The sequence below is a fragment of the Ahaetulla prasina genome, chromosome 4, assembly GCF_028640845.1.
Source record: "Ahaetulla prasina isolate Xishuangbanna chromosome 4, ASM2864084v1, whole genome shotgun sequence".
NCBI classification, from domain to species: Eukaryota; Metazoa; Chordata; class Lepidosauria; order Squamata; family Colubridae; genus Ahaetulla; species Ahaetulla prasina.
The window spans coordinates 141,404,163-141,428,155 of NC_080542.1; the positions used below are offsets into that span (position 1 = coordinate 141,404,163).

The 23,993-nt window shown below is 43.1% G+C and overlaps 1 protein-coding gene across 5 annotated transcripts in view; it reads left to right on the plus strand.

The window, feature by feature from the left end:
- Nucleotides 1-23,993, plus strand: part of PRKAG2 (protein kinase AMP-activated non-catalytic subunit gamma 2) — a 285,727-nt gene that overhangs the window by 176,796 nt on the left and 84,938 nt on the right. For all 5 annotated transcript variants that reach the window (XM_058183747.1, XM_058183748.1, XM_058183746.1 and 2 more), the window contains one exon: nucleotides 17,389-17,606. In XM_058183747.1, the coding sequence (XP_058039730.1) occupies nucleotides 17,389-17,606 (218 nt within the window). The remainder of the gene's footprint in view (nucleotides 1-17,388; nucleotides 17,607-23,993) is intronic.

Consider the following 23,993-nt stretch of genomic DNA (forward strand, 5'->3'; position numbering starts at 1 on the left):
TAGAAGCAGTCCTTGCACTTAGGATGCTGCATTCCCAGTCATGTGCACTCAAAATAGGAACGCGTGCCAGCCAGCATGTATTTGCAAGGATTGCAACGTCCCAGTCACGTGATCGCTCTTTGAGACTTTCCCAGCTGGCTTCTGACAAGGGACATCAATGGGAAAAGCCAGATTCACTGAGCAACCTCCTGATTCATGTAACTACTGCGATGATTTGCTTAACAACCATGGCAAAAAAAAAAAAAAGTCATAAAATTGGGTACAACTCATTTAACAACCTCCTTGGCTTAGCAATGGAAATTCTGAGTCTCAATGAAGTTGAAGGCTTACAAGCGTGGGTTTTAGATTGATGTAACTTCTGCTTAGTGAAGGCTCCATCCATATCGAGTTGCTATCGAAATGGAGCACTCAGCTGTATCATATTTGCATTTCAGTTCCCTTCCTCATGCCAGCGATGGGTGAGCCATTGTGAGGAGAAGGAGTGGAGATCAGTGTGACCGATGTTCATTATAAAAATCGAATAAAAATAAAATAAAATAAATAAATTGCATTCAGTTTCTCTTCCAAAGATATTTGAGGATCAGCTTGTGCTGCTCTGTAGAAGCCATGACATCGGTCATAAATGAAGCATGATAGACAATAGTTCAAATTGGATGGGTAAATAGGATTCATAAATTGTAGACCTGTTTAACAAGGGGGCAGTCCATGTGTATGTTCGTCTGTTTCATGCACTTTTTTTTAGTTTAGTTTTGTTCTGATTCCCTTTTTCTTTTTCTTTTGGAGTTTGTATTTTATCTTTGGAAATAAAGAATAAAAATATTAAAAAGAATAAATGAATGAAAAATGCTTCATATATGGCATTGCCAAATCTGGGTGCTGTTTGTTTTTAGAACTGAAATTCAAATATATGTTTGTATGTACATAAAACGTGGCTGGGAGGAAAAGTAGAAAGTGATCATGAGAGACAGAAATTTTTTATTTATTTATTTTTATTTATTTATTTTGTCACAACAATATAGGTAGGTATCATACAAAAAGATTATATAGTATATAAACACATATATGAGTAAATATTAGGAGGTATAAGCATATATATATATATATATATATATAGGAAGAAGAAAAGAAAAACAATAGGATAGGAATGGTAGGCACGTTTGTGCTCTTATGCACGCCCCTTATGGTCCTCTTAGGAATGGGGTGAGGTCAATAGTAGAAAGTTTTTGGTTAAAGCTTTTAGGATTATGGGAAGAGACCACAGAGTCAGGTAAAGTATTCCAAGCACTGATGATTCTGTTACAGAAGTCATATTTTCTGCAATCTAGATTAATTGTTACATCTCACCCAGATGAACCCCAAACCTTTGCCCCAACCCAACCTCCTGGCAGATTTTTCTGTCTGGGACCCTGAAAGGCCCCCAGAAATGTTGAGCCTTTTGTGCAGTTTTATAAGCATTCACAGTAGGTAGACCTTATTTTTTTGTTGATCTCAGAAGGTGGCGGGGGTGGGGGGTGGGAGACAATTTTCAGGGAAAGTAAGGCTCTTTCTGGGCAAAAGAAAAATAAACAATAAAATCTGACTAACAAGCAACTTCACAGAGAAAAGACAGGGACCAACATGGAAACGAAAGGATTTGGTGGTGCAGATCTGGAGAAACTGGAATGTGGCACGGGTAGACACGGAACCACAAAAGCTGTGCCTTCATCCTGTCCCTCCTCCCCCCCCCATCTCTTGGACACCCTCTTGCAGAAGCCTCTCGACAGAGGTCTGTAAAACCAAAACCTAGTGTGGAAAAACATGCATTTGCCGAAAGGTGAAGGCAGAGTTGTGCCGTGGCAACACAAGTTCTGCTTCTTTTACAGGCGTGGGAGTGTTGTGACACACATACAAAGGAAGCAGAATTTGAAGCATAAACCTGCCATTCTCATTTGGACGAAAAGTGCCCTGAATCCTTCTGAAGTGAAAGCAATATTTTTCCCTATCTTTCATGATAAGGAATTTGTTCTCATTTATTACCACTTGAGATCGATAAAAGAAAGATCCCTACACATGGCCCAGAGCTAAATTATGAGGTTTGCTATGAGTTCACAACAGGTGGGTAACTGAAATATTAGGAATGAGCTGGACCATATCACTGAAGATCAAGCCACAGCTATCACCCTTGATAGCTCTGTAATATTTCCAGGATCCCAAACAACAGCAGCTGCTATCTAAGGATGGGAAATGGCCATCTTGGTTTGGAAGCTTGTTGAATACAATTGGCTGGTGCCCAAAACATTTGATGACTTCAGATAATCCTAAATCTACATAGAGATAGTCCTTGATTTACAACCATTCATTTAGTAACCTCTCAAAGTTACCTTGGTACTGAAAAAAGTACCTGTACTTATAATCATTGTAGCATCATCCCCATGATCGTGTGATCAAAATTTGGGCACCTGGCAACATACATTTACAATGATTGCAGCATCCTTGCGTCATGTGGTCTCCATTTTCAACCTTCCCAGCAGGCCTCTGACAAGAAAAGTTAATGAAGTAAGCTGGATTCACATAATGACTGCGTCATTCTCTTAACAAGTGCAGTGATTCCTTTAACTATGAAAAAATAGATCGTAAAATGAAGTGGGATTCACTTAACAACCACCTTACTTAGCAAGGGAAATTCTGGTCCCAGTTGTGGTCATAAGTCAAGGACTAGCTATAGATTAGACTGAGAAATTTAAGAAATATCCAAGAAAGGACCAGTAACAAGTTACTCATGGGATGCTGTTGAAATCAGCAAGGGTCAGGCTCCACTCGAACGTTTTATCCACTCGAAGGTTGGTCCTGCAGGAACAGAATGCTGAACTAGATCAGGGGTCTCCAAACTTTTCAGCTTTAAGACTTGTGGACTTCAACTCCCAGAACCTGTTAGCAGTATTCCAATATTTGAGGGACTGCCATAAAGAAGGGGAGGACAGCTTATTTTCCAAAGAACCAGAAGGTGAGAGAAGAAATTAATCAAAGAGAGAAGCAACCTGAAATTAAGGAGAAACTTCCTAACAGTGAGAACAATTAACCCGTGGAACAGCTTACCTCCAGAAATTGTGGGTGCTCCATCACTGGAGGTTTTTAAGAAAAGACTGGACAGCCACTTGTCTAAAATGATGTAGGATCTGCTGCTTGTGCAGGGAGCTGGACTAAGACCTCCAAGGCCTCTTCCAGCTCTTTTCTGATTGATTGATTGATTGATTGATTGATTGATTGATTGATTCCTCAACCCATCATAGTAGATGGGGAATTCTGGAAGTTGAAGTCCAGAGGTCTTAAAGGTACCAAGTTCGGAGATCCCTGGACTAGATAAATCTTCCACCAATATAGGTCTTCTGATGTCCTCAAATGGGAAAACGATGGCTCAGAAGAACCCCAATTTTCTGTTCAGTGAATAAACCCCAGGGAAGTCAGCCAAAGTTTGCTGCCATAAAGAGATATCCAGCACAAACAGCATGAGATAGCTAGTTAGAAAGTTAGAGGCTCCTGCATCAAGGGGCAAGCTGAGAGGGCAGCTACTCACAAGGTTGGGATGTCCCAACATTTGTCCTGATGTCAACAGAGTCCAGGGATGCATGAGCTTAAGGAACGCATTCTGTGGTTTTAATTGGCTAATGATAAGGCAGAGAAGAATTGCCCTTCTAGATCGGAGAAAAATATCCTATGCAATGGAGGAATAATTACAGGTAGTCCTCAAGTTATGACCACAACCGAGCCCAAAATTTATGTTGCTAAGTGAGAAATTTGTTAAAGTGGGTTTTTCCCCATTTTGCAACCTTTCTTGCCACATTTGTTAAGTGAATCACGGCAGTTGTTAAATTAGTAACATGGTTGTCAAGTGGCCCCCATTGACTTTGCTTGTCAAAAAGTCGCAAAATGTGATCATATGACCCCAGGACACCGCAACCGTCATAAATGTGAGTCTATTGCCAACCATCCAAACGTAAATCACATGACCATGTGGATGCTACAGTGGTCATAAGTGTGAAAAATGGTCATAAGTCTCCTTTTTCAGTGCTGTTGTAACTTTGAACAGTCACTAAGCAAACTGTTGTAAGTCGGGGACTAACTATACTCACATTTCCTGGACAATAGACTACGCCAGGGGTGGGCAACCATGGCAACTTTATGTCTTGTGGATTTCAATTTCAGACATTCAGCAACTGACTGTATTTACAGTCATTTGCAATATCCCATGGTCACATTACTATGTTTTACAATGGTTTTGCCAAAAACTGGCATTTACTTCCAGTTTTCAGCAGAACTGTGTCCATAGCTTTATGGCTGAGGTGTTTGCTTAACAGCCACTACCAGAAAGGTCATAATATCGGACTGGTTAATGATTGATCCATTTTATAACTTGTTACAACTTATGACCATATTAGGCAGGTTACGAACATTCATAATTCAATCTGTATCAATAGCCTTTACTGAAATGTTGCAGAGTAGGTCACGGTAACCCTATAAAAGGATTATGGGTGATCCTTGACTTAAACAACCATTCATTTAGTGATAATTTGAAGTTACAAAGGCACTAGAAAAAGTGACTTATGACCGTTTTTCACATTTATGGCGATGTTGCAGCACCCCCATGGTCACATGATCAAAACTGGAGCACTTGGAAGTATTTATGATGGTTGAACTGTCCCAGGATCATGTGACCACCGATACGCAAGGTCAAGGGGGGGAATAGATTCTCTTAATGACCGTATGTTTCACTTAACAACTGCAGCGATTCGGGTAACAACTGTAGCAATAAGGGCCATAAAATGGGGCAAAATTCACTTAACAACTGTTTAGCAATGGAAATTTTGGGCTCCGTTGTGGTTGTATGTTGAGGACAACCTGTATTTACCCCAATGAGACCCCGTTCATCCATCAATCTGCATCTTGCTAAATCTTCATCACTGCGATAATATGGGGGGCAGAGGCAAGCTCATCAAGTCCCTTCCTCTTATTGATCTTCAGAAGCTTAAAACGAATCACCTTCAATTGAATTCAATTGGCTAGTTGGCCCCTCCTACCTTCCTTTGGCCTATTTCTAATTCTTGTTTTATCTGCAATTCATCATCTCCACGGTTCCTTGTTTTTAATGCCTATTTACTCCTTGCCCCACAGTCCAGGGTGGAGGACTGCCTATTCTGGGTCCGAATATTTGCATTTTCAATGTTTCTGTCCATGTTTGGCTGCCAAAGAATAAAGAGGTCCAAAAGACTCGGCATTCCTTTGGACATAGTGTGCACATCACTCTGCTAAACACATAATTCCCTCAACACTGTCAAACTATTTACAAAATCTGCACTACTATTAATCTTCTCATCGTTCCCATCACCAATCTCTTTCCACTTATGACTGTATGGCTGTAACTTTGTTGCTGGCAATCCTTATGATTTATATTGATATATTGACCATCATTTGTGTTGTAAATATTGTACCTTGATGAAGGTATCTTTTCTTTTATGTACACTGAAAGCAAATGCACCAAGACAAATTCCTTGTGTGTCCAATCACCCTTGGCCAATAAAAAATTCTATTCTATTCTATTCTATTCTATTATATTCTATTCTATTCTATTCTATTCTATTCTATTCAGTAACCGATGCCACTGTTTATCATCTCTGCCATTTTAAGATGCGAGGACTTCAACTCTCAAGGTTTCTTAAAATGGTAGAGCTTGAAGAACGGTCCTATGCCATAAACTGTGGCTTGTAAATCACATGGTAGGTTTGTGCAGCTCACTGAGCCAGCAACAAGGAAGCCATGCCTTAATGTTCTTGTTCTCTCTCTCTCTCTCTCTCTCTCTCTCTCTCTCTCTCTCTCTCTCTCTCTCTCTCTCTCTCTCTGTGTGTGTGTGTGTGTGTGTGTGTGTGTGTGCAGCAGGTGTGCAGAAATTCTGGAAAATGCATTCAGCATCTTCCTGTATACCCAGTTCGCTTTCCCCTTAGCTATTTCATCTAAAAGTTGCCACTTTCCAAGTCTGCTTCTCCTCAGCATTGTCTTGGGTGTCAGGTGGAAAGAAAGAGAAAGATAGATACAGCTTTCAAATGCTCCAAGAAAGCAATTTGTATGATGATCGCTTATTGAATCCCTCTTACTGTCTTATATTTATTTATTGGTATGTTGATTACTGTACACTGCAGATGGTGCGGCTTGGCTCCTGCGTGTCTGGTTATTTTTATTTTGGCACAGCCTGTTATCGGACATCCATTCCACTGATTTGTTACTCCATTAGTGCTTGTTGCAATTTTACTCCACCGGTTATAGCAATCAGGGCTGATGCAGCAATTTCTCCTTCTAGTGGTCATTTTAATCATCGGTAGCTTGTGCACTTTGAAAAGCCTGATGTGTTCAACAAAAGGTTATATTTGAAAGGCATCTCAGGAGAAAGAAAATGTATTAAATCTCTTTGGAAGCGAGCGCTAGTAGCCAGCAATATTATTTGAGAACAAGTACTGCATTTTAGAGATGGGCACTTCAAATATGGTCCTAGAGATATGCTTTTGAAGGTGTGGAAATATCCATGCAGCATTTCTTAAGAGTCATTATATATTTTTTTCAGGAATCTATGTGCACCTAGAAAAAGATGCAGTTGCTTTAAAGAGCTGGTTCATTAAAGCAGCCATGTTGCCTTGTGGTGAAATTTAGTCTGGATTCCCAGGAGGGAGGGACTGCATTCCAGAGGACAGAGACAGCAAAGTTTAGATTGTTTGGTTGGGAGAAAAGGAGTTAAAATGGCTCAACCCTAGCAATTCTCGGAATCAAAAGTGGGTTTCAGCAGGTTCTGACCAGTTCTGGAGAACCAATAGTAAAAATTCTGACTGGCCCTGCCCCCATCTATTCTCTGCCTCCCAAGTCCCATCTGATTGGGAGGAAATGGGGATTTTTCAGTAACCTTCCCCTGGATTGGGGAGGGAATGGAGATTTTACAATATCCTTTCCCTGGAGTGGATCGGAATGGAGATTTTACAGTATCCTTCCCCTGCCAATCCCAACAAGCCACACCCACCAAGCCATGTCACGCCCACCAAGCCACGCCCACAGAACTGGTAGTAAAAAAATGTGAAACCCACCACTGCTCAGAATATATCTTTAATGATGCAAGCGGTTGCTTTATAGTTCGGTAAGATTTCTGTGTGTGAGGAACAATAAAGGTAACTGTTTAAAAGTAACACTGTGTGTCTTTCTTGACTTCTGGAACCTGATACACACTTCCCAGGTTTTGCAGGAGCTTGAATAAGATCAGGGGTGAAATCTACTTACCCTCCTTACAGGTTCAGAAGTGCACGCACATCACCTTCTGCACATGGGCAAAATCTTCTGCGCATGCGCAGAAGGTAAAAAACACATTAGTTCCTGGTTAAAACCAGGAAGTAATGACAACCGGGCAGGTGGGCAGAGCTTTCCTCCGCCTTTGCTACCAGATCACCGGCCACGATTGCTACCGGATTGTGCGATCTGGTCCGATCCGGGAGCATTTCACCCCTGAATAAGATGCAGTTGCTTTAAAAAGGGCAGTGTGCTTTCACTTTTGTGCATTTCAAGGCCTCTGTTCCAAATCTTTTTTCTGAAGAATGTACTACAATCAGAGGTGTTATTCAGCCACTTTGTACCAGTTCAGGCGAATCGGTAGCGGCGGCTGCGCCACCCACCCGCCCCAGCGTGATGCCTCCCTATTTAGCCATTCTTTCGAGGCCAAGCACAGACACAGAAGGCGCACACGGATGCGCGAGGCGAACTGGTGATAAGGATATGTGAAACCCACCGCTGACAACCATTCAGATGTACCTGGATAGGGAAATTGGTTTATGATTAACTCTTCTGTCCTTTAGAGCAGTGGGAGGCTGGAGCACCTCTCTTGGACCCAGTCCTTTCAAAACGCCTGCTGATAATGTAATTGAGCATGATTGTGATTGGGTCACATTCTTTCTGCCATCGCTACAAGTTGTCCTCAAATTGTGAACAGAACAGGGGCCAGAATTTCTATGGCTAAGCAAGGTGATTATTAAATGAGTAACACCCAATATTACAATCTCTTTTGCCCCAGTTATTAAGCAAATCACTGCAGCTGTTGGGTGAATCTGGCTTCTTCCTGTTGACTCTTGAAGCTGTCTGGAAAAGTCACAAACAGTGACCGCGTGACCCCAGGACGCTGCAATTGTTGCAGAATACATGCCAGTTGCCCAAATTTTGATCACACGATAATCATTACTGCAAAGACTGTGTTGTTGTTTTTTCAGTGCCGCTGTAATTTCAAACAGGCGCTGAAGGAATGCTTGTATGTATGTCGAGGGCTACCTATATCTGCAAAAAAGTAAAAACAATCAACCAACCGTAACATGTTGGCCATTCTTCTTGGCTTGCCACGTTCTCTGGTGGTGCACCGAGAGATTAGTAGTATCCATAAAACTAATGGGTTACCATATTAAAGATCATCGTTTTCCATTCACACAACCTAAGTTCCTCTTTCTTGCTTTTCAATTCCTCTTTTCCATGAGATTGTAGCCCAACTCCATTCTTGTCTATATGCTTTATCTCCACCCACTCCCCCTCGGGTCTTCCGTGCTCTTTTTCAATTCTTCTGTTTTTACTCCCTTCCATTCCTGGCAAGGCTTCTCTCCTTCAAAGGCAGGATTATAGTATATCCACGTTTAAAAGAGAGCACAAGTCTGAGATAGAACTCAGGTCTCATACACTACAGATCCTGTGATCTATTTCCACATGGATCAACAACGCTACACCCATCTCTCTGTAGTCTGAAAGCCTTCCACTTCTTAAATATACTTAAGCAAAGCCCATTTATGGCTTTTTAAAAAAAAAAATTTGTAGAAGCATCCACTTTTCCATGGCAACATCTAAAATAACACGTGTCCTCCTCAACAATCTAGTGAGCATTTTCATGATTTTGGACCAAACTGCAGCTGCTACATTTTTAAAGCTTTGTTTTAACTCTTCAAACAAAATTCCTTTTTCGATTACTTATCCAACCGTACTTATTCCACTCAGCAGATGGAAGACAGACTGGTATTTTTTCTTGGAAAGCTTCTTTTCCTAGGAGGGTGGTAGGAATGGAGAATGGAGAATTATTGCTGAAATCCTTTTCACCTGAAAGCTTTTAATTTTTTACCCTGCCTTTTCATTGCTTTGCATAAATAACTCTTCCTATTTTCCTCACAACAACCCTGTAGGGTGGTTGGGTTGAGAGAGAATGACCCAAAGTTCTCCAACCTGCTTTCAGGCCTAAGGCAGAACTAGTTCCTACTGTCAGCTGGTTTTTGTGCCTAAGGCAGGACTAGAACTCACCATCTGCTGCTGATGAGTTCAAAGTCACCCAAGCTGGCTTTTGTGCCAAAGGCGGGAGAAGAACTCACTGTTTCCTGCTGGTTGACTCTAAGTCAGCGGTCACCAACTGGTGGTCCATGGACAGCTGGTGTTCCACGAGAAAATTTTGGTGGTCCGCAGAAAAATTATTTGCATTTTTAATATTGCGCTAAATCAGGGGTCCTCAAACTAAATTCAGCCCCTGGGCTTAATACGTGCAATGAACATTTGTATTGCTGCAGAGAGTCTCCCACTTAGGGGTTTTTTGTGTGGCTCAAAGAGGGGCAGAAATTCCGACTTGGGGTCTGCTTCAGCCTCCTGGTGTGATGCATTGGGCAAAGGCTGGTGGCAAGGAGCCATAGGGCCTCGTTCCAGTGAGACTGTCTCATGGCCTGGAACTGCCTGACCATCTCAGCCTGCTGAGCCTCCAGGCGCCTGTACCTGACCTTGCACTCCCACAGGTCTTCCCTCTGCTTGGAAAGCCTATGCTCGTAGTCCTCAGTGAGGTGCTTCTGCTGAGCCTCCTTTTCGGCCACATCCAATTTGATCTGAGTTGTTTTGCCAACTCTTTCTTGTGGCGGCTGCTTAGCTCCAACAACTGCTTCCTGTTGGTGTCCTAAGGAGGCCGGGCGGGCAGGAGAGGCTGGGAGGGGAGGGGCGAAGAGAGACTGGTGAGGCGCCCCTCGATGTGAGTGACATTGAGTCGGCCACGCCCATTCAATCACATGACCACCTAACCCACCCAGCCAGTCATATTAGTGGCAGATCATATTAGTGGTCCACGGGATTTAAAATTATGAATTTAGTGGTCCCTGAAGTCCACTAAAAGTTGGTGACCCCTGCTCTAAGTCATCCAGCTGGTTTTCATGCCTAAAATGGGACCAGAACTCACCATCCTCTTCTCCTGGTGATTGTCTCAAAGTCACCCAGCCAACTTTTGTGCCTAAAGTGGGATTAGAATTCACATGCTGCTGGGCCAGCATCTTAATCACTACAGCAAACTGGCTCCCTTTTGAGGTGGGGAGAAGCGGCAAAGCCATTTGCATTGATATCTTCATAACCCACAATTTCTCTGCAGATACCACTCATATAGGGACAATACAATAAAGCAAAAAGCCATCATCGAAGAAGTTTTGCTAAATTCTAAAATAGAGAGGCCAATTCAAAATGAAGATCTGTTGGATAGCAGTGGCACCCATAAATACAACTTGGAAGCTAGACACTGTATTGGCAAGAGGGGGAGGCAATGTTGAAAAGAATATTTTTAAAAAGTTCACCAGTATTTGGTCCGCTTGTGATCATAAATGAAACATCATTTGTAAACCTTACCAGAGTTTAAGGCAGGCAGCCTGCAAAATAGGAAAGGGGCTTTTTTACTTTTTAAGGGAGATTTTAATTACGTGAATGGAACACCAACAAGTTGGTTCTGGACCTGCCTCAATATAAGGACTCTCCAGTGGTCCTCAACTCACAACCCCAATTGGAACCAAGATTTCTGTTGCTGAGTAAAATGGTTTAGTGAGTTACACCCACAATTATGCCCTTTTTTGCCATGGACGTTAAGCAAATCACTGCATTTGTTAAGCAAATCATATGGTCATTGAGCAAGTCTGGCTTCCTCCATTGACATTGCTTGTGGGAAGCTGGCTGGGAAGGTCAGCTGACTCTGGGATTCTGAAATCATTATAAATACCCGTATTTTTTGGAGTATAAGGTGTGCCTTTTCCCTCCCAAAAAAGAGGGTGAAAATCTGAGTGCGTCTTATACTCCGAATGTATAAGCTTCTGGAATGTATAAGCCACCCAGCTTCTCAAACGGAGCTTTCAGAGGCTGAAAGAAGCTTCAGAAAAGAAGCCCTCAAACAGAGCTTCAGAGGCTTTTTTCCTGAAGTTCTGTTTTGGAGGCTTTCAGAGGCAGAAAAAAGTTTTTTCTGAAACAGAATTTCAGAGGCAGAAAAAAAAAGCAAGGCACAGAGCTCACAACCAAGGAACCTGTTGCTAAAATTCACCTCTGGGAACAGCTGATTGGGGGTATTCCGGGAGGCCGATCCACCTGCCAATCAGATTTTTTCTTATTTTTCTCCCTAAAAACTAAGTTGCGTGTTATACTCCGGTGCATCTTATACTCCGAAAAATACAGTACATGCCCAAGGGCAAGTCCCTAAATTCTGATCCTCTGACCTATAAGGATGTGGCAACAGTCTTAAGTGTGTTATATATCTATTTTTTGTTTTAGAGCCACTGTAACTTAAACAAATGATTGTAAGTCTGGGACTACCTCTAAGGCATTTGAGGAACAGCTTGTCTAAAACTTACCTGCTCCTGAATGGGCTCACTCTTGAAATACATCTCCTGATTTTTCCACTATTAGAAAAATAAGAGAGCAACTTCTTTCTTTCTTTCTTTTTTATTATTAAATTTGTATGCCACGCCAAAGGTTTATGCTGCTTAAGTTTGTAAGAGAAGAGCATAATAGATTTTCCTTCTGAGCAATCTCATGACACACTAAACTATGATGTGATGTGTGCGGTTGGGCTTAGGGTGTGGTGAGAATCCAACTGGGGACAGCAAGTAGCTCAATCATCCAGATCAGGGATCTTCAACCTTGGAAACTTTAAGCATGATAGACTTCCACTCCTATCCAGCAAAGCTGGCTGGGGTATTCTGGGAGTTGAAGTCCTCCAGGCTTAAAGTTGCCAAGGTTGGAGAGTCCTGGTCTAGATCACGGTTGTCCCAAAGATGTTTTTCCAAAAGGCAACTGGACTTCCTTTTGTTAAATTCGGGCAATGAAGAGGCAGGAGATGATACAAGTGACAACAGCTCTTTGGTTTATTGTGTTCCCAGCAAAAGCCAACAGGCAAAAACCCCTCTTTAAATAGTATTTTGGCTGAGGCATTAGCCAATCAGCAACGTGCATTTTCCCACCCAAATTTCCCTCCTAAAATTCAAATACATTACACTCCTCCCCTCCCAGAACACTTTTTACCATATTTACATAGTTTTTTGCATGTTATTTCTCCATGTAGTCACGCAGGTAGACAGGGCGTCTCCTAACTCTTTCTGACCTGCGCAATTCATTCCCTGGGAGTGAGTCGAGCTGGTCGGAGAGACTGTTTGTTCCTCTCAGATCCTCCTCTGGGCCCTCCGGCCCTGGATTATTTGCAGAGTCATCCCTGCTGTCCTCTGGAGGAACCGGTTGGCGTCGCTGGACTTCTTCAGACTCAGCTAAGTCCTCCGATCACCTCGGGGTTGAGCTAGCTGTTGATTCCTGTATTTGGTAGTCAGGGTCTGGCTGTTTGGTTTCTTGATCGTTTTGTATTCTTTTTCGTAATTGATCTATGTGGCGTCTCCACACTCTGCCATCCCCCATGTCACTAAGTATGACTTTGGGCCTGTCACTCCTACAATTGTTCCCCTTAGCCACGCTGGCCCCTCACTATAGTTATGTGCCCATACCGGGTCACCTGTTGTCATTGTTCTGGTTTTTCCCTTCGTGCTTTGGTACCCATCAGGGGAGTATGTTGGGTTTAACTGATCTAGGGGGCACCGGAGTCTTCTACCCATTAATAACTCCGATGGGCTGCGGCCAGTGGTCACACAGGGAGTTCTATGTTGGACTGCCAGGAAGGTATCAATTTTGGATTGCCAATCTCCTGGGCTAATTCTAGATAGTGCTTCCTTGGCACTGCGTACGAAACGTTCTGCAACGTCCGTTCGTCGCCGGGTGGAAAGGTGCCGAGAGGACATGTCGGATGCCCTCTCCTGCCAAGTACCCCTCAAACTGGGTGGCCGTGAACTGTGGGCTGTTATCGGACACTAGAGTGTCGGGCAACCCGTGTGTCACAAATAGATGCCTCAAGACTGTGATTACAGCTTCCGCTGTTGTGGTTTTCATGAGTAAAATTTCTAACCACTTCGAGTAGGCATCTACCACAATTAAGAAGGTTTGCCCATGGAACGGCCGGGCAAAATCTATGTGGATCCTGGACCAAGGACCCTGGGGTTTCTCCCAATCCCTTATGGGGGCTGTTGGGGGTAGTGGCCTTGATTCTTGACATGCTTGGCATTTCCCTACCCGGTCACTAATGTCTTTATCCATTTGTGGCCACCACACGTAACTTCTCGCTAGGCTTTTCATCCTCACAATCCCCGGGTGACCCACATGCAATAGTTCCAACACATGCCCTCGTAATTTGTCCGGAATAACCACTCTATCCCCCCATAACAGACAACCCCCTTGTACCGACAGTTCCAAATGCTTTTTTGTAAACTCTTTGAAACAATCCCCCGGTGCAGCGGGCCATCCCCTCTGCACCCAACCGATCACAGTTCTTACGACAATGTCTTTGTAAGATGCCCTGGTCACTTCCGTAGATGTGACTGGGCCAGAGTCCAAAAAGTCAATTAACAAGACGGGCGTCCCTGGGGTCGGGTCTTCAATAGTCTCTGGCAATGGGCATCTACTTAAAGCGTCCGCATGTCCCAAGTCCTTGCCCGGTCGGTGAGACAGTTTGTACGAATATGCTGCCAGGAAAATAGTCCAACGGGTCAGCCTGGGTGATAATGCAACCAGTGTTGGACGGTCGCCCGCCAAGAGTCCCAATAAAGGTCTGTGGTCTGTGACTATTTCAAATTGCCACCCAAACAGGTACTTGTGGAATTTTTTAACCCCAGAAACTATAGCCAGGGCTTCCCGGTCCAGTTGGCTATAGTTCCTTTCCGCTGTGGACATCGTGCGGGAAAAATATGCGATAGGGGCTTCTGAACCGTTCGGTAACCTGTGGCTGAGGACAGCCCCTACCCTGTAGGGTGATGCATCACAAACTAGTACTAGTGGCAACGTCCCATTGTACTGAATTAGAAGGCTATCGCTGGACAAGAGATTCTTAACGCCTTCAAATGCCTTAGCCTCAACCCTGCCCCAAGTCCAAACAGCTTTTTTCGCTAGCAGTTTATGTAGCGGTTTGGCTACCATTGCCTTATTTTTTAAAAATACCGCATAGAAGTTTACAAGCCCCAAAAATGCTTGTAATTCTGTTTTGTTTTTTGGGGTTGGAGCCTTTCTAATGGCTCGCACTTTGCTCTCAGTTGGTGGATGCCTTCCTTATCTATCCGGTAACCCAAGAATTCTACAGATTCAACTCCTATCTGGCATTTGTTGAGTTTAACCTTAAGCCCCGCAGACCTGAAAATGCCCAAAACCTTCCGCAATTTGACCCCTAATTCTTCCAAGTTTTCTGCTGATACCAGTACATCATCGAAATATGGAACTACTCCCGGTAGACCCTGTAGGAGTCATTCCATTAAGTTTTGGAATAACCCGGGGGCTACACTAACTCCGAACTGAAGTCGAGTGCATTTAAAAGCGCCCCGATGTGTGACAATCGTCTGCGCTTCGGCCGTTCCATTGTCAACTGGTAATTGTTGGTAGGCTTGAGCCAGATCAAGTTTTGCAAAGACCTGTCCCTGCCCTAACGAGTGCAACAAATGTTGCACTACGGGAACGGGGTAAGCACTCTTTTGCAATGCTTTGTTAAGCGTTGCCTTATAATCAGCGCAAATCCAGACTGATCCGTCCGGTTTGACTGGGGTCATTATTGGTGTCTCCCATTTTGCATGGTCGACGGGGACTAGTATTCCCTGGCTTACTAATTTATCTAGTTCCCTGTCAATCTTGGGTTTGAGGGCGAACGGGACCCTCCTAGCTTTTAATCTAATGGGAGCCACCTGGGGGTCCAAACTGAATGATATGGGGGTCCCCACGTACTTGCCCAGGCTGTCTTGAAAAACGTCCTCGGATTCCTTCAACAATTCATCCTTCAGGTTGACTCCATTGCTGTGGATCCCGGTTATGCCCATTCCTAGGGCTCGAAACCAGTCCAGTCCCAGTAAACTGGGCAGGTTTCCGTCAACGATGGTGATCGGCAGGGTTTTCTTGAATTGTCCATATCTTACTCTGACCGTTGTGGCTCCTTTAACGGGGATCCGGTTTCCCTGGTAGTCTTGCACTCTCAGCTTTTGGGGTTGCAGCTGTCGTTTCACGACTTCTGGCAGGTCCCATGCGACCGTGTCCCAGGACATAATCGTGATTGATGAGCCGGTATCCACCTCCATTTTACACTGCACTCCTTCGATGTAGGTCTTAGTGAATATTTTCTTTTCTAGTCGTGTCGATGCGTGGCCCACTCGCACAGTGGTGTGATTCGACTTCACGTCTTTTTTGAACTGGCCAATCCCTGGCCGCTTCGCTGAACGGCACCCTGTTGATTGGCCGGTTTGAATCTTTGGCGGGAAGGTTGGGAGGCTCCACAGGCCTGAGCTGTGTGTCCTTTCTTTTCACACCGCCGACAAATTGCGTCTTTGAACCTGCAATTCTGTCGTTGGTGTTGGCCTCCGCAACTCACGCACTTGTCCCGGTCGCCTCTCTCCGGCCTCCCGGTGTGGAAAACCTCTTCCTCTTCCTCACCGTCCGATTCGGCCTGGATTTCTTCGCTGTGGACTGGCGTTGCTTTTGCCGCGGCATTCAGCGTGTTTGGCTTTTGTAAGGTTTCCACTGCTTTGGTGGACATCTCGTGTGCCCTGGCCTCATCCAGGGCTATCGCCAGGGTTAGGTTGCTTTTCGATAGCAGCCGCCTCTGTAGTCGGATGTCCCTGACCCCACAAATGAGTTGTTCTAATAAAGAGTCCTCCAAGTCTCTATACTCACAGTGGTTTGCGGCTTTCCTTAATGCGGCCATGTACACACTTATCGATTCGCCCTCTCGCTGAACTCTTTGCCTCAACTCGAACCGTTGTACAAACTTCGATGGCACCGGCGCGTAGTGTGCTCATAGCGTCGTCTGTAGTGTTTGCCATGGCACCGAATGTACCGGTGTTGGTTCCGACAGTGGCTCAGGAAGTAAGCGCGCTTCCGATTATCCGATACTCCTTGCAGTTCGTTAGCTTCGAGGAAACACTCGAAACGAGCCATGTACAACCCCCATTTCTCCTTGGCTGGGTCGAATGGCGCTGGCGGCGTATAGCTAGACATCGCTATGTATCCGCTCTTGATACTGGCTGGGTTTGAAATTACGTTGCTCCTTCAGCTCTTTTCCTAGTCTCACTGCCTTCAATATCCCACCTTCGTCGCCAATGTTAAGTTCGGGCAATGAAGAGGCAGGAGACGATACAAGTGACAACAGCTCTTTGGTTTATTGTGATCCCAGCAAAAGCCAACAGGCAAAAAACCCTCTTTAAATAGTATTTTGGCTGAGGCATCAGCCAATCAGCAACGTGCATTTTCCCACCCAAATTTCCCTCCTAAAATTCAAATCCATGGCATTGGGCCGGGTTATTTACGGGACCGCCTACTGCTACCGAATACCTCTCACCGACCCGTGCGCTCTCATAGAGAGGGTCTCCTCAGGGTGCCGTCAGCGAGGCAATGTCGCCTGGCAGCGCCCAGGGGAAGGGCCTTCTCTGTGGGGGCTCCCACCCTCTGGAACGAACTACCCCCCGGACTTCGTCAGCTTTCGGACCTTCGGACCTTCCGCCGCGGGCTTAAAACATACCTATTTAATTGTGCAGGACTGGGCTAGATTTTAAATTTATGGGTTTTAATTGGGTTTTTGTTTTATATTTTAATAACGGGCTTATAGAATAAGTTTTTTAATTGTTTTTATATTGTATTTATATTGTATTTATGTGTTTATGTGTTTTTTAAGTGCCTGTAAACCGCCCTGAGTCCTTCGGGAGATAGGGCGGTATATAAATATGATTAATAAATAAATAAATAAATAAATACATTACACCTTTGTTTTTTCTTTGAAAATGTTTTGCTTCTCATCCAAGAAGCTTCTTCACTTCTTCAGAAGATTTTTGGATGACAATTGAAATGTTTTCAAAGAAAAAACCCAAGAAAGTCCAGCTGCCTTTTGGAAAAGTGCCATTGGGACGTGTTGAGAGCAAGGTGCCAATTTTTTTAAAAAAAACCTGGATGATTTTCTCCATGTGAAGGTGGAAGTGGACTAACCTGCTCTGTTTTGTTGTATTTCATTTTTAGCGTCTGGGCTTTCCTCTTCACCATCGACTCCCACCCAGGGAACCAAGCAGCCGGCATTTCCACTTGAATGCTATAGACATGAACCGGAAAGGCTAGAAGCACGGATTCACACACCCTCTTCTCCTCTGGACACTGGGCAAAGGTTTGGCCTGCCTCCAGGGCAGGGTGCTGCCAAGCCACCCTCTCCAACACCTGTCTGTTGTGTTACCTCAAAAATAGTAAGTACAGATTCCTAGTTTTTTTTTTTTTAATGGGAAGGACTGTAGCTTGGGACTGATATAGCACTTGTGAGCGTCCAAACATTTGTCACACTTTGTAGGCTGATGACACTTCCAATTCTCCTACTCTGGAGAGAAATATTATTGCCCCTAGTTTGCACAAACAAGAGAGGAAACTGAGGCTGAGAATCCACATTTGGCCAGCAGATGGATGCCATAGATGTCCGCTAAAAATTATCCTTTTTGACTTCAGAGCCTTTTGAGGGGAACCCATTGTGTGTCTACTTGAAAACAGGCTCCACTGAAACATCAAAATAACCATGCACAGGATTTCTGTGAGGAATGGAATGGAATAGAATAGAATAACAAAGTTGGAAGGGACATTGGAGATCCTCTAGTCCAACCCCCTGCTTAGGCAGGAAACCCTACACCACTTCAGACAAATGGTTATCCAACATCTTCTTAAAAATTTCTAGTGTTGGAGCATTTACAACCTCTAGGGGCAAGTTTTTCCACTGATTAGTTGTTCTCACCGTCAGGGAATTTCTTCTTAGTTCTAAGTTGCTTCTCTCCTTGATTAGTTTCCACCCATTGTTTCTTGTTCTACCCTCAGGTGCTTTGGAGAATAGCTTGAGTACCTCTTCTTTGTAGCAGACCCTGAGATATTGGAACACTGCTATCATGTCACCCCTAGTCCTTCTTTTCATTAAACTAGACATTTCCAGTTCCTGCAACTGTTCTTTATATGTTTTAACCTCCAGTCCCCTCATCATCTTTGTTGCTCTTCTCTGCACTCTTTCTAGAATCTCAACATCTTTTTTACATCGTGGCGACCAAAACTGGATGCAATATTCCAAGTGTGGCCTTACCAAGGCATTATAAAGTGGTACTAACACTTCACGTGATCTTGATTCTATCCCTCTGTTTATGCAGCCTAGAATTGCGTTGGCTTTTTTGGCCATCGCGTTCCTAGCTCATATTTAAATGGTTGTCACTAGGACTCCAAGATCCCTCTCACAATTACTACTATTGAGCAAGGTACCACATATGCCAGTGTTGGTGAACCTATGGCACGTGTGCCGGAAGCGGCACGCGAAACCGTCCCGAGACAAATGCACGCCCTCGCCAGCTCCTCGTCCCATTCCTGTGGTCAAATGTGCGCTGGTCAGTTGGCTGTCATGTGCACGCAGTGCCGACGAACCGTGCATGTGCGAGGCGGCACACATGCCGGAGGTTTGCCATCACGCATGCGCAATGGACCACCACACTTCCGGGGTCGCCAGCCCTGCATACGCAACGGCCAGCTGGCAGGTGCATGTTTGACCACAGGAACGCAATGGGAGCCGGTGAGGGCAGGCATTTCTTTCAGGATAGTTTTGCATGCCACAAGGTAAACACATGACCCCAGGACAATGCAGTTATCATAAATATCAAGTGCCCAAATTTTGATCATGTGACCATGTAGATGCTGCCAACCGTCATAAGTGTGAAAACTGATAATATAATCATTTTTTTTCAAAGCCACTGTAACTTTGAACAGTCACTAAACAAGTGCTTGTAAGTCGAGGACTACCTGTAATTCTAGTGCCTTGATTCCATTACAGTATCATCTTTCATTATCCAACTAGGTAACATCATCAGTGCACTGATGATGTTACCTAGTTGGGTAATGAAATGTCTGCAAGAAAACCACCAAGTTCAGAAAGCAGCAAAGATCCCTCATTTCAGCCTGAGTTATAGATATTCTTCTTTGTTAGTACTGTTCTTTCCTTGAGTGCTAGTATGATGAAATGATAGTCTATTTTTCTGTTCAACAGTAACCCTGTAAGAAAGGAAATCAACAGGTAGGCAGAAAGTAGAGGAATGCACAGAATATGATTGAAAAGTCAATAAGGCAGCTTTGATGGTGCAATGGAAGGCCTGCTCATTTTTTTAAGTGCATGAAGCCTTTTTGTGTAAAGACCATAATTTATAAGCAGTGATTTCTTACCTGTAGAATTCCAAACCTTTTTTTAAAAAAGTGTTTCTGCTTTTATGATTAAGGGTTAAATTGCAACCTATGACCATCATTTGTGTTGTAAATGTTGCACTTTTGATGAAGGTATTTTTTTTTCTTTTATGTACACTGAGAGCATATGCACCAAAACAAATTCCTTATGTGTCCAATCACACTTGGCCAATAAAGGATTCTGTTCTATTCTATTCTAACAGTAGTCTAAATAAAAAATTTAACTTCCAGCACAGACGAAGCTAAGAATTGATTGATATCAAACAGGCAGCAATTGTAAATATGAGCAATCTTATGGAAGTGGGTGTCTTGACCTACCCTATCCTCCAGTTTGATGTTCAGCCCCAAAGGAAGTTCGCAGTGAGAACTTCTTAGTAAGGCGAGAAGATTTAGCATTTCATTTGTTCCTCGAAAAGCCAATCGTTATTTCTGGAGGATCCTTCTGAAGATAGCAAACTTAACAAAAGCATAGTTTTGCTATGGGAAACTCAGCCCCTGCTCTGTAAAACTCGACTTATCATCCTCTCCCTCTGATTCCATCACTTGTATTTTCTCAATTGCTTAAGATTGCTAGTGTGTCTCTCTTAAAGGGAGAGCCGGTTTAATGTGTTGCAAAATGTTTTGCAGTGTTTATTCAATATTTTCTCACCAGTGGTGGCTTTGAGATGTGTAGACTTCGATTCTGGGAGCTGAAGTCCACAGATCTTAAAACTGCCACGGTTGAGAAAACTCTGATGTATGTTACAACTGAATTCCTACAATGGGAAAAGCTTTTCTCTCCTTTAGGCTAAGAGGGCTCCTAAAATTGACTCTTTATCTTTAAGTCCACCAAGGAAATAGGCTTTTTAGCAGCTATAAAATGGGTTGGGTTTACCGTTTCCCTCTTTCTTTGGAAAACACTCAAAATGGGTGCAGTATGGTCACGGTTAAAAAAGAAAAGTGCAACCTGTGGTGTGTCCTTAGGCAAACAGGTAAAAACCTAAACTTTGATTTATGCATATCCCCAAAACTCAAGGACTTCAATATTTATGGATTAAGCTTCCTCAATCATCAATGACTAGGTTTTTTAGAATTCTCCAGGCTAAAACATGATTGTGTTTATGGGTTTATGAACTATTTGAATGTGGCCATTGCTATTATTTTGTCGTTTAGTAATTGAGGACTATCTGTATCTAAAGTTTATGTCACTCTCATAGATAGCACCATTAAAATTGCAAACTATCAGATTGTTTCAACTCGCCTGGTCCCCTTGTAGTAATTCTTGAGATGATATTCCATCCTTGTGCAATATCTTTTCTATCTCAATTAAATTAACCATGGTTTGTTTATTTAACAATCTGCTGAATTTGCATGAGTCTTTGAATATAAACTAACTGCACCAACAGGGTTTCTTAACATATTAGATTGAAATCTGGTTGGCTCTGTGGGTCAGTTCCTTGTATGAATATTGTTCTAGTGTTTCACCTGTGCCCCATGTGAAATAAAAAACTGGAGTTTTTAACCCTTTCTTAGAATTAAGATTCATAAATTCACTGCAATGTCCATATACTCTGGGTTTGCATGCAGTAACTGCATGTGGCATGGTCTTACATTCCATACTTCCCTCCACCTTTAGCCAGCTTTCGGAGAATGAAGACTAACATTAAAAAAAAAATTATGAGTTAATGATTCTTATTTAGCTGAGAATACAGAGGTTACACTGAAAGAATTTAGCAATGAGCTTGCAAGCTTTTCTTGGGGGAGGGAGGTGCTAAATCCTTGCATACTGAATTAAACTAGGTTGGCCTTATCGGGGCTGCCTAAATCCAGATCACCATTAAGATGCAGACCGGCACTGGGCCACAGCATGCCAGAAACTGATCTGCGCAAACAAGCGAAGCCCCATCCGCGGGATGCAGCAGCAAGTGAAACCACGCCCCCTCAGATCTACCAAAAAACCTTTCCACAGAACTGGTTTTGGTGCCCAAAAGGTTGGGGGGTTGCTGCTTTAGACCACTAGATTAACCAAATTCTTCCATGCCTTAATAAGGTTGAAAGAAAACAAATAAGGGGTTTATGGCCCAAATGCCCCTCTCTTCCCCGCCCCCCCAGGATGTTTGATTCTTCTACAAAAATAGGTATATGTAAATATTATTTGTTCCCAAGGTTCAAAGATTTTCTTAGTTCCAAAAGTTCCAAAGTGGCTGTTATGAAAACAGTGGAGTTACCTCACAGATCTGAGGGAAGGGAGGGGTCTTTTCACTGGCCTTGAGGTTTGCAAACCCTGTCTGCAGTCGCGAGCACCCTGCAGGGTCCTTTTTGGGCACAGAAACCACTAAGAAATTCTCTAACTAAACAAATGGTTGTTGTTTTTTTAACCTGCCCTTTTAGCCAAGAGGTGGTAAATTGCTCAGTCTGCCTGTTCAATTTGCCTGCCTTATGAATAGCCCATCATTTCATCTGAATTTCTGAAAATAGCAAAGGGGAAAAAAGTAGAGTTGGTTTTTCAGCTGAGTTGTGTTCCCTCCTACTCACAAAATAAACACATTTCTCTGCCTTTGCATCTTGTAGAGCCCTCTTCATTTGTCCTGCAGAGTAAGGGTGAGAAAACATGGCGAAGGTTAAATATGAAAAGGATTATCTCTTACTTCCTAATTTAAATGCTTTTTCGTGTGATGGCATAATAAAAGTCTCCCCCTAAATCTGCAGACCAATGAAACAGCTCTCCCTACTCCTGAGGGGAGTGGGGGGAATATATTTTAAAGCAGGGGTCTCCAACCTTGGCAACTTTAAGCCTGGTAGACTTCAACTCCCAGAATTCCCCAGCCAGCAAAGCAAAGCTGGCTGGGGAAATTCTGGGAGTTGAAGTCCACCAGGCTTTAAGTTGCCAAGGTTGGAGACCCCTGTTTTAAAGAAAAGAGGTTGCAGAGAGGTTGCAGAGGTTTATAGTATTCATCCAGCCACCGATGACTTATGCAGATATTTTTTTGTGATTCAGCCACTCTATATGTTACGTTAAGGTGAAAATCACATAAAAAGGGGGATACATGAATTGCAGGCTGGAATTTCATGACTGCACTATCATGTTTTTCAACCTTGGCAATTTTAAGATGCATGGACCAGAATTCCCAGAATTTCCCAATTATTATGCTGGCTGGGGAATTCTGAAAGTTGAAGTCCACATATCTTAAAATCACTAAAGTGGAAAACTACTGTTCCAAACCATCTTTGCAATGGTTTATTGAACAAACTACAAATAGTGCTTATCCATTACAGTGAGCCCTAAAATATAATTTATAAGCCATCATAGCAAGATCATAGAAATATAGTAAGCTAAAAGCCAGCAGTATAGAGGAGGAAAGAAAAGAAATCTGATTACTTCTTCAGTCATTCAATAAAATACTTTGGGGACATGTTAATAACAAAAACTTACACTGTAAGCCATCTAGAATCCCTTGAAGCATGTAGCATATAGATTTTAGTAAGTTAATTAATTGTAATTAATTAGATTAAAGGGACAGCATGAAAATCAGCTCTCTGTTGATTAAAAAAACCCATGATCAGTGAAGTCATTAGAACTGGGAGCAAAGGTGCATTTGGATAACACAAAAAGGAAATAGAATAGAATTCTTTATTGGCCAAGTGTGATTGGACACACAAGGAATTTGTCTTGGTGCATATCCACTCAGTGTACATAAAAGAAAAGATATGTTCATCAGGAATCATAAGGTAAATACTTAATGATAGTCATAGGGTGCAAATAAGCAACCAGGAAACAATATCAATATAAATCATAAGAATACAAGCAACAAAGTTACAGTCATATAGTCATAAGTGGGAGGAGATGGGTGATGGGAATGATGAGAAGATTAATAGTAATGAGGACTTAGTAAATAGTTTGACAGTGTTGAGGGAATTATTTGTTTAGCAGAGTGATGGCATTCGGGGAAAAACTGTTCTTGTGTCTAATTGTTCTGGTGTTAAGTGCTCTATAAAATAGTTTTGAAGGTAGGAGTTGAAACAGTCTGTGTTCAGGATATGAAGGGGTCTGTAAATATTTTCACAGCCCTCTTTTTGACTCTTGCAGTATACAGGTCCTCAATGGAAAGCAGGTTGGTAGCAATTATTTTTTCTGCAGTTCTAATTATCCTCTGAAGTCTGTGTCTTTCTTGTTGGGTTGCAGAACCAAACCAGACAGTTATAGAGGTGCAGATGACAGTAGTTCCTCTGTAGAACTGGATCAGCAGCACCTTGGGCAGTTTGAGCTTTCTGAATTGGCGCAGAAAGAACATTCTTTGTTGTGCTTTTTTGATGACTTTTTTGATGTTAGCTGTTAGCCATTTTAGATCTTGCGATATGGTAGAACCTAGAAATGTGAAGGTTTCTACTGTTGATACTGT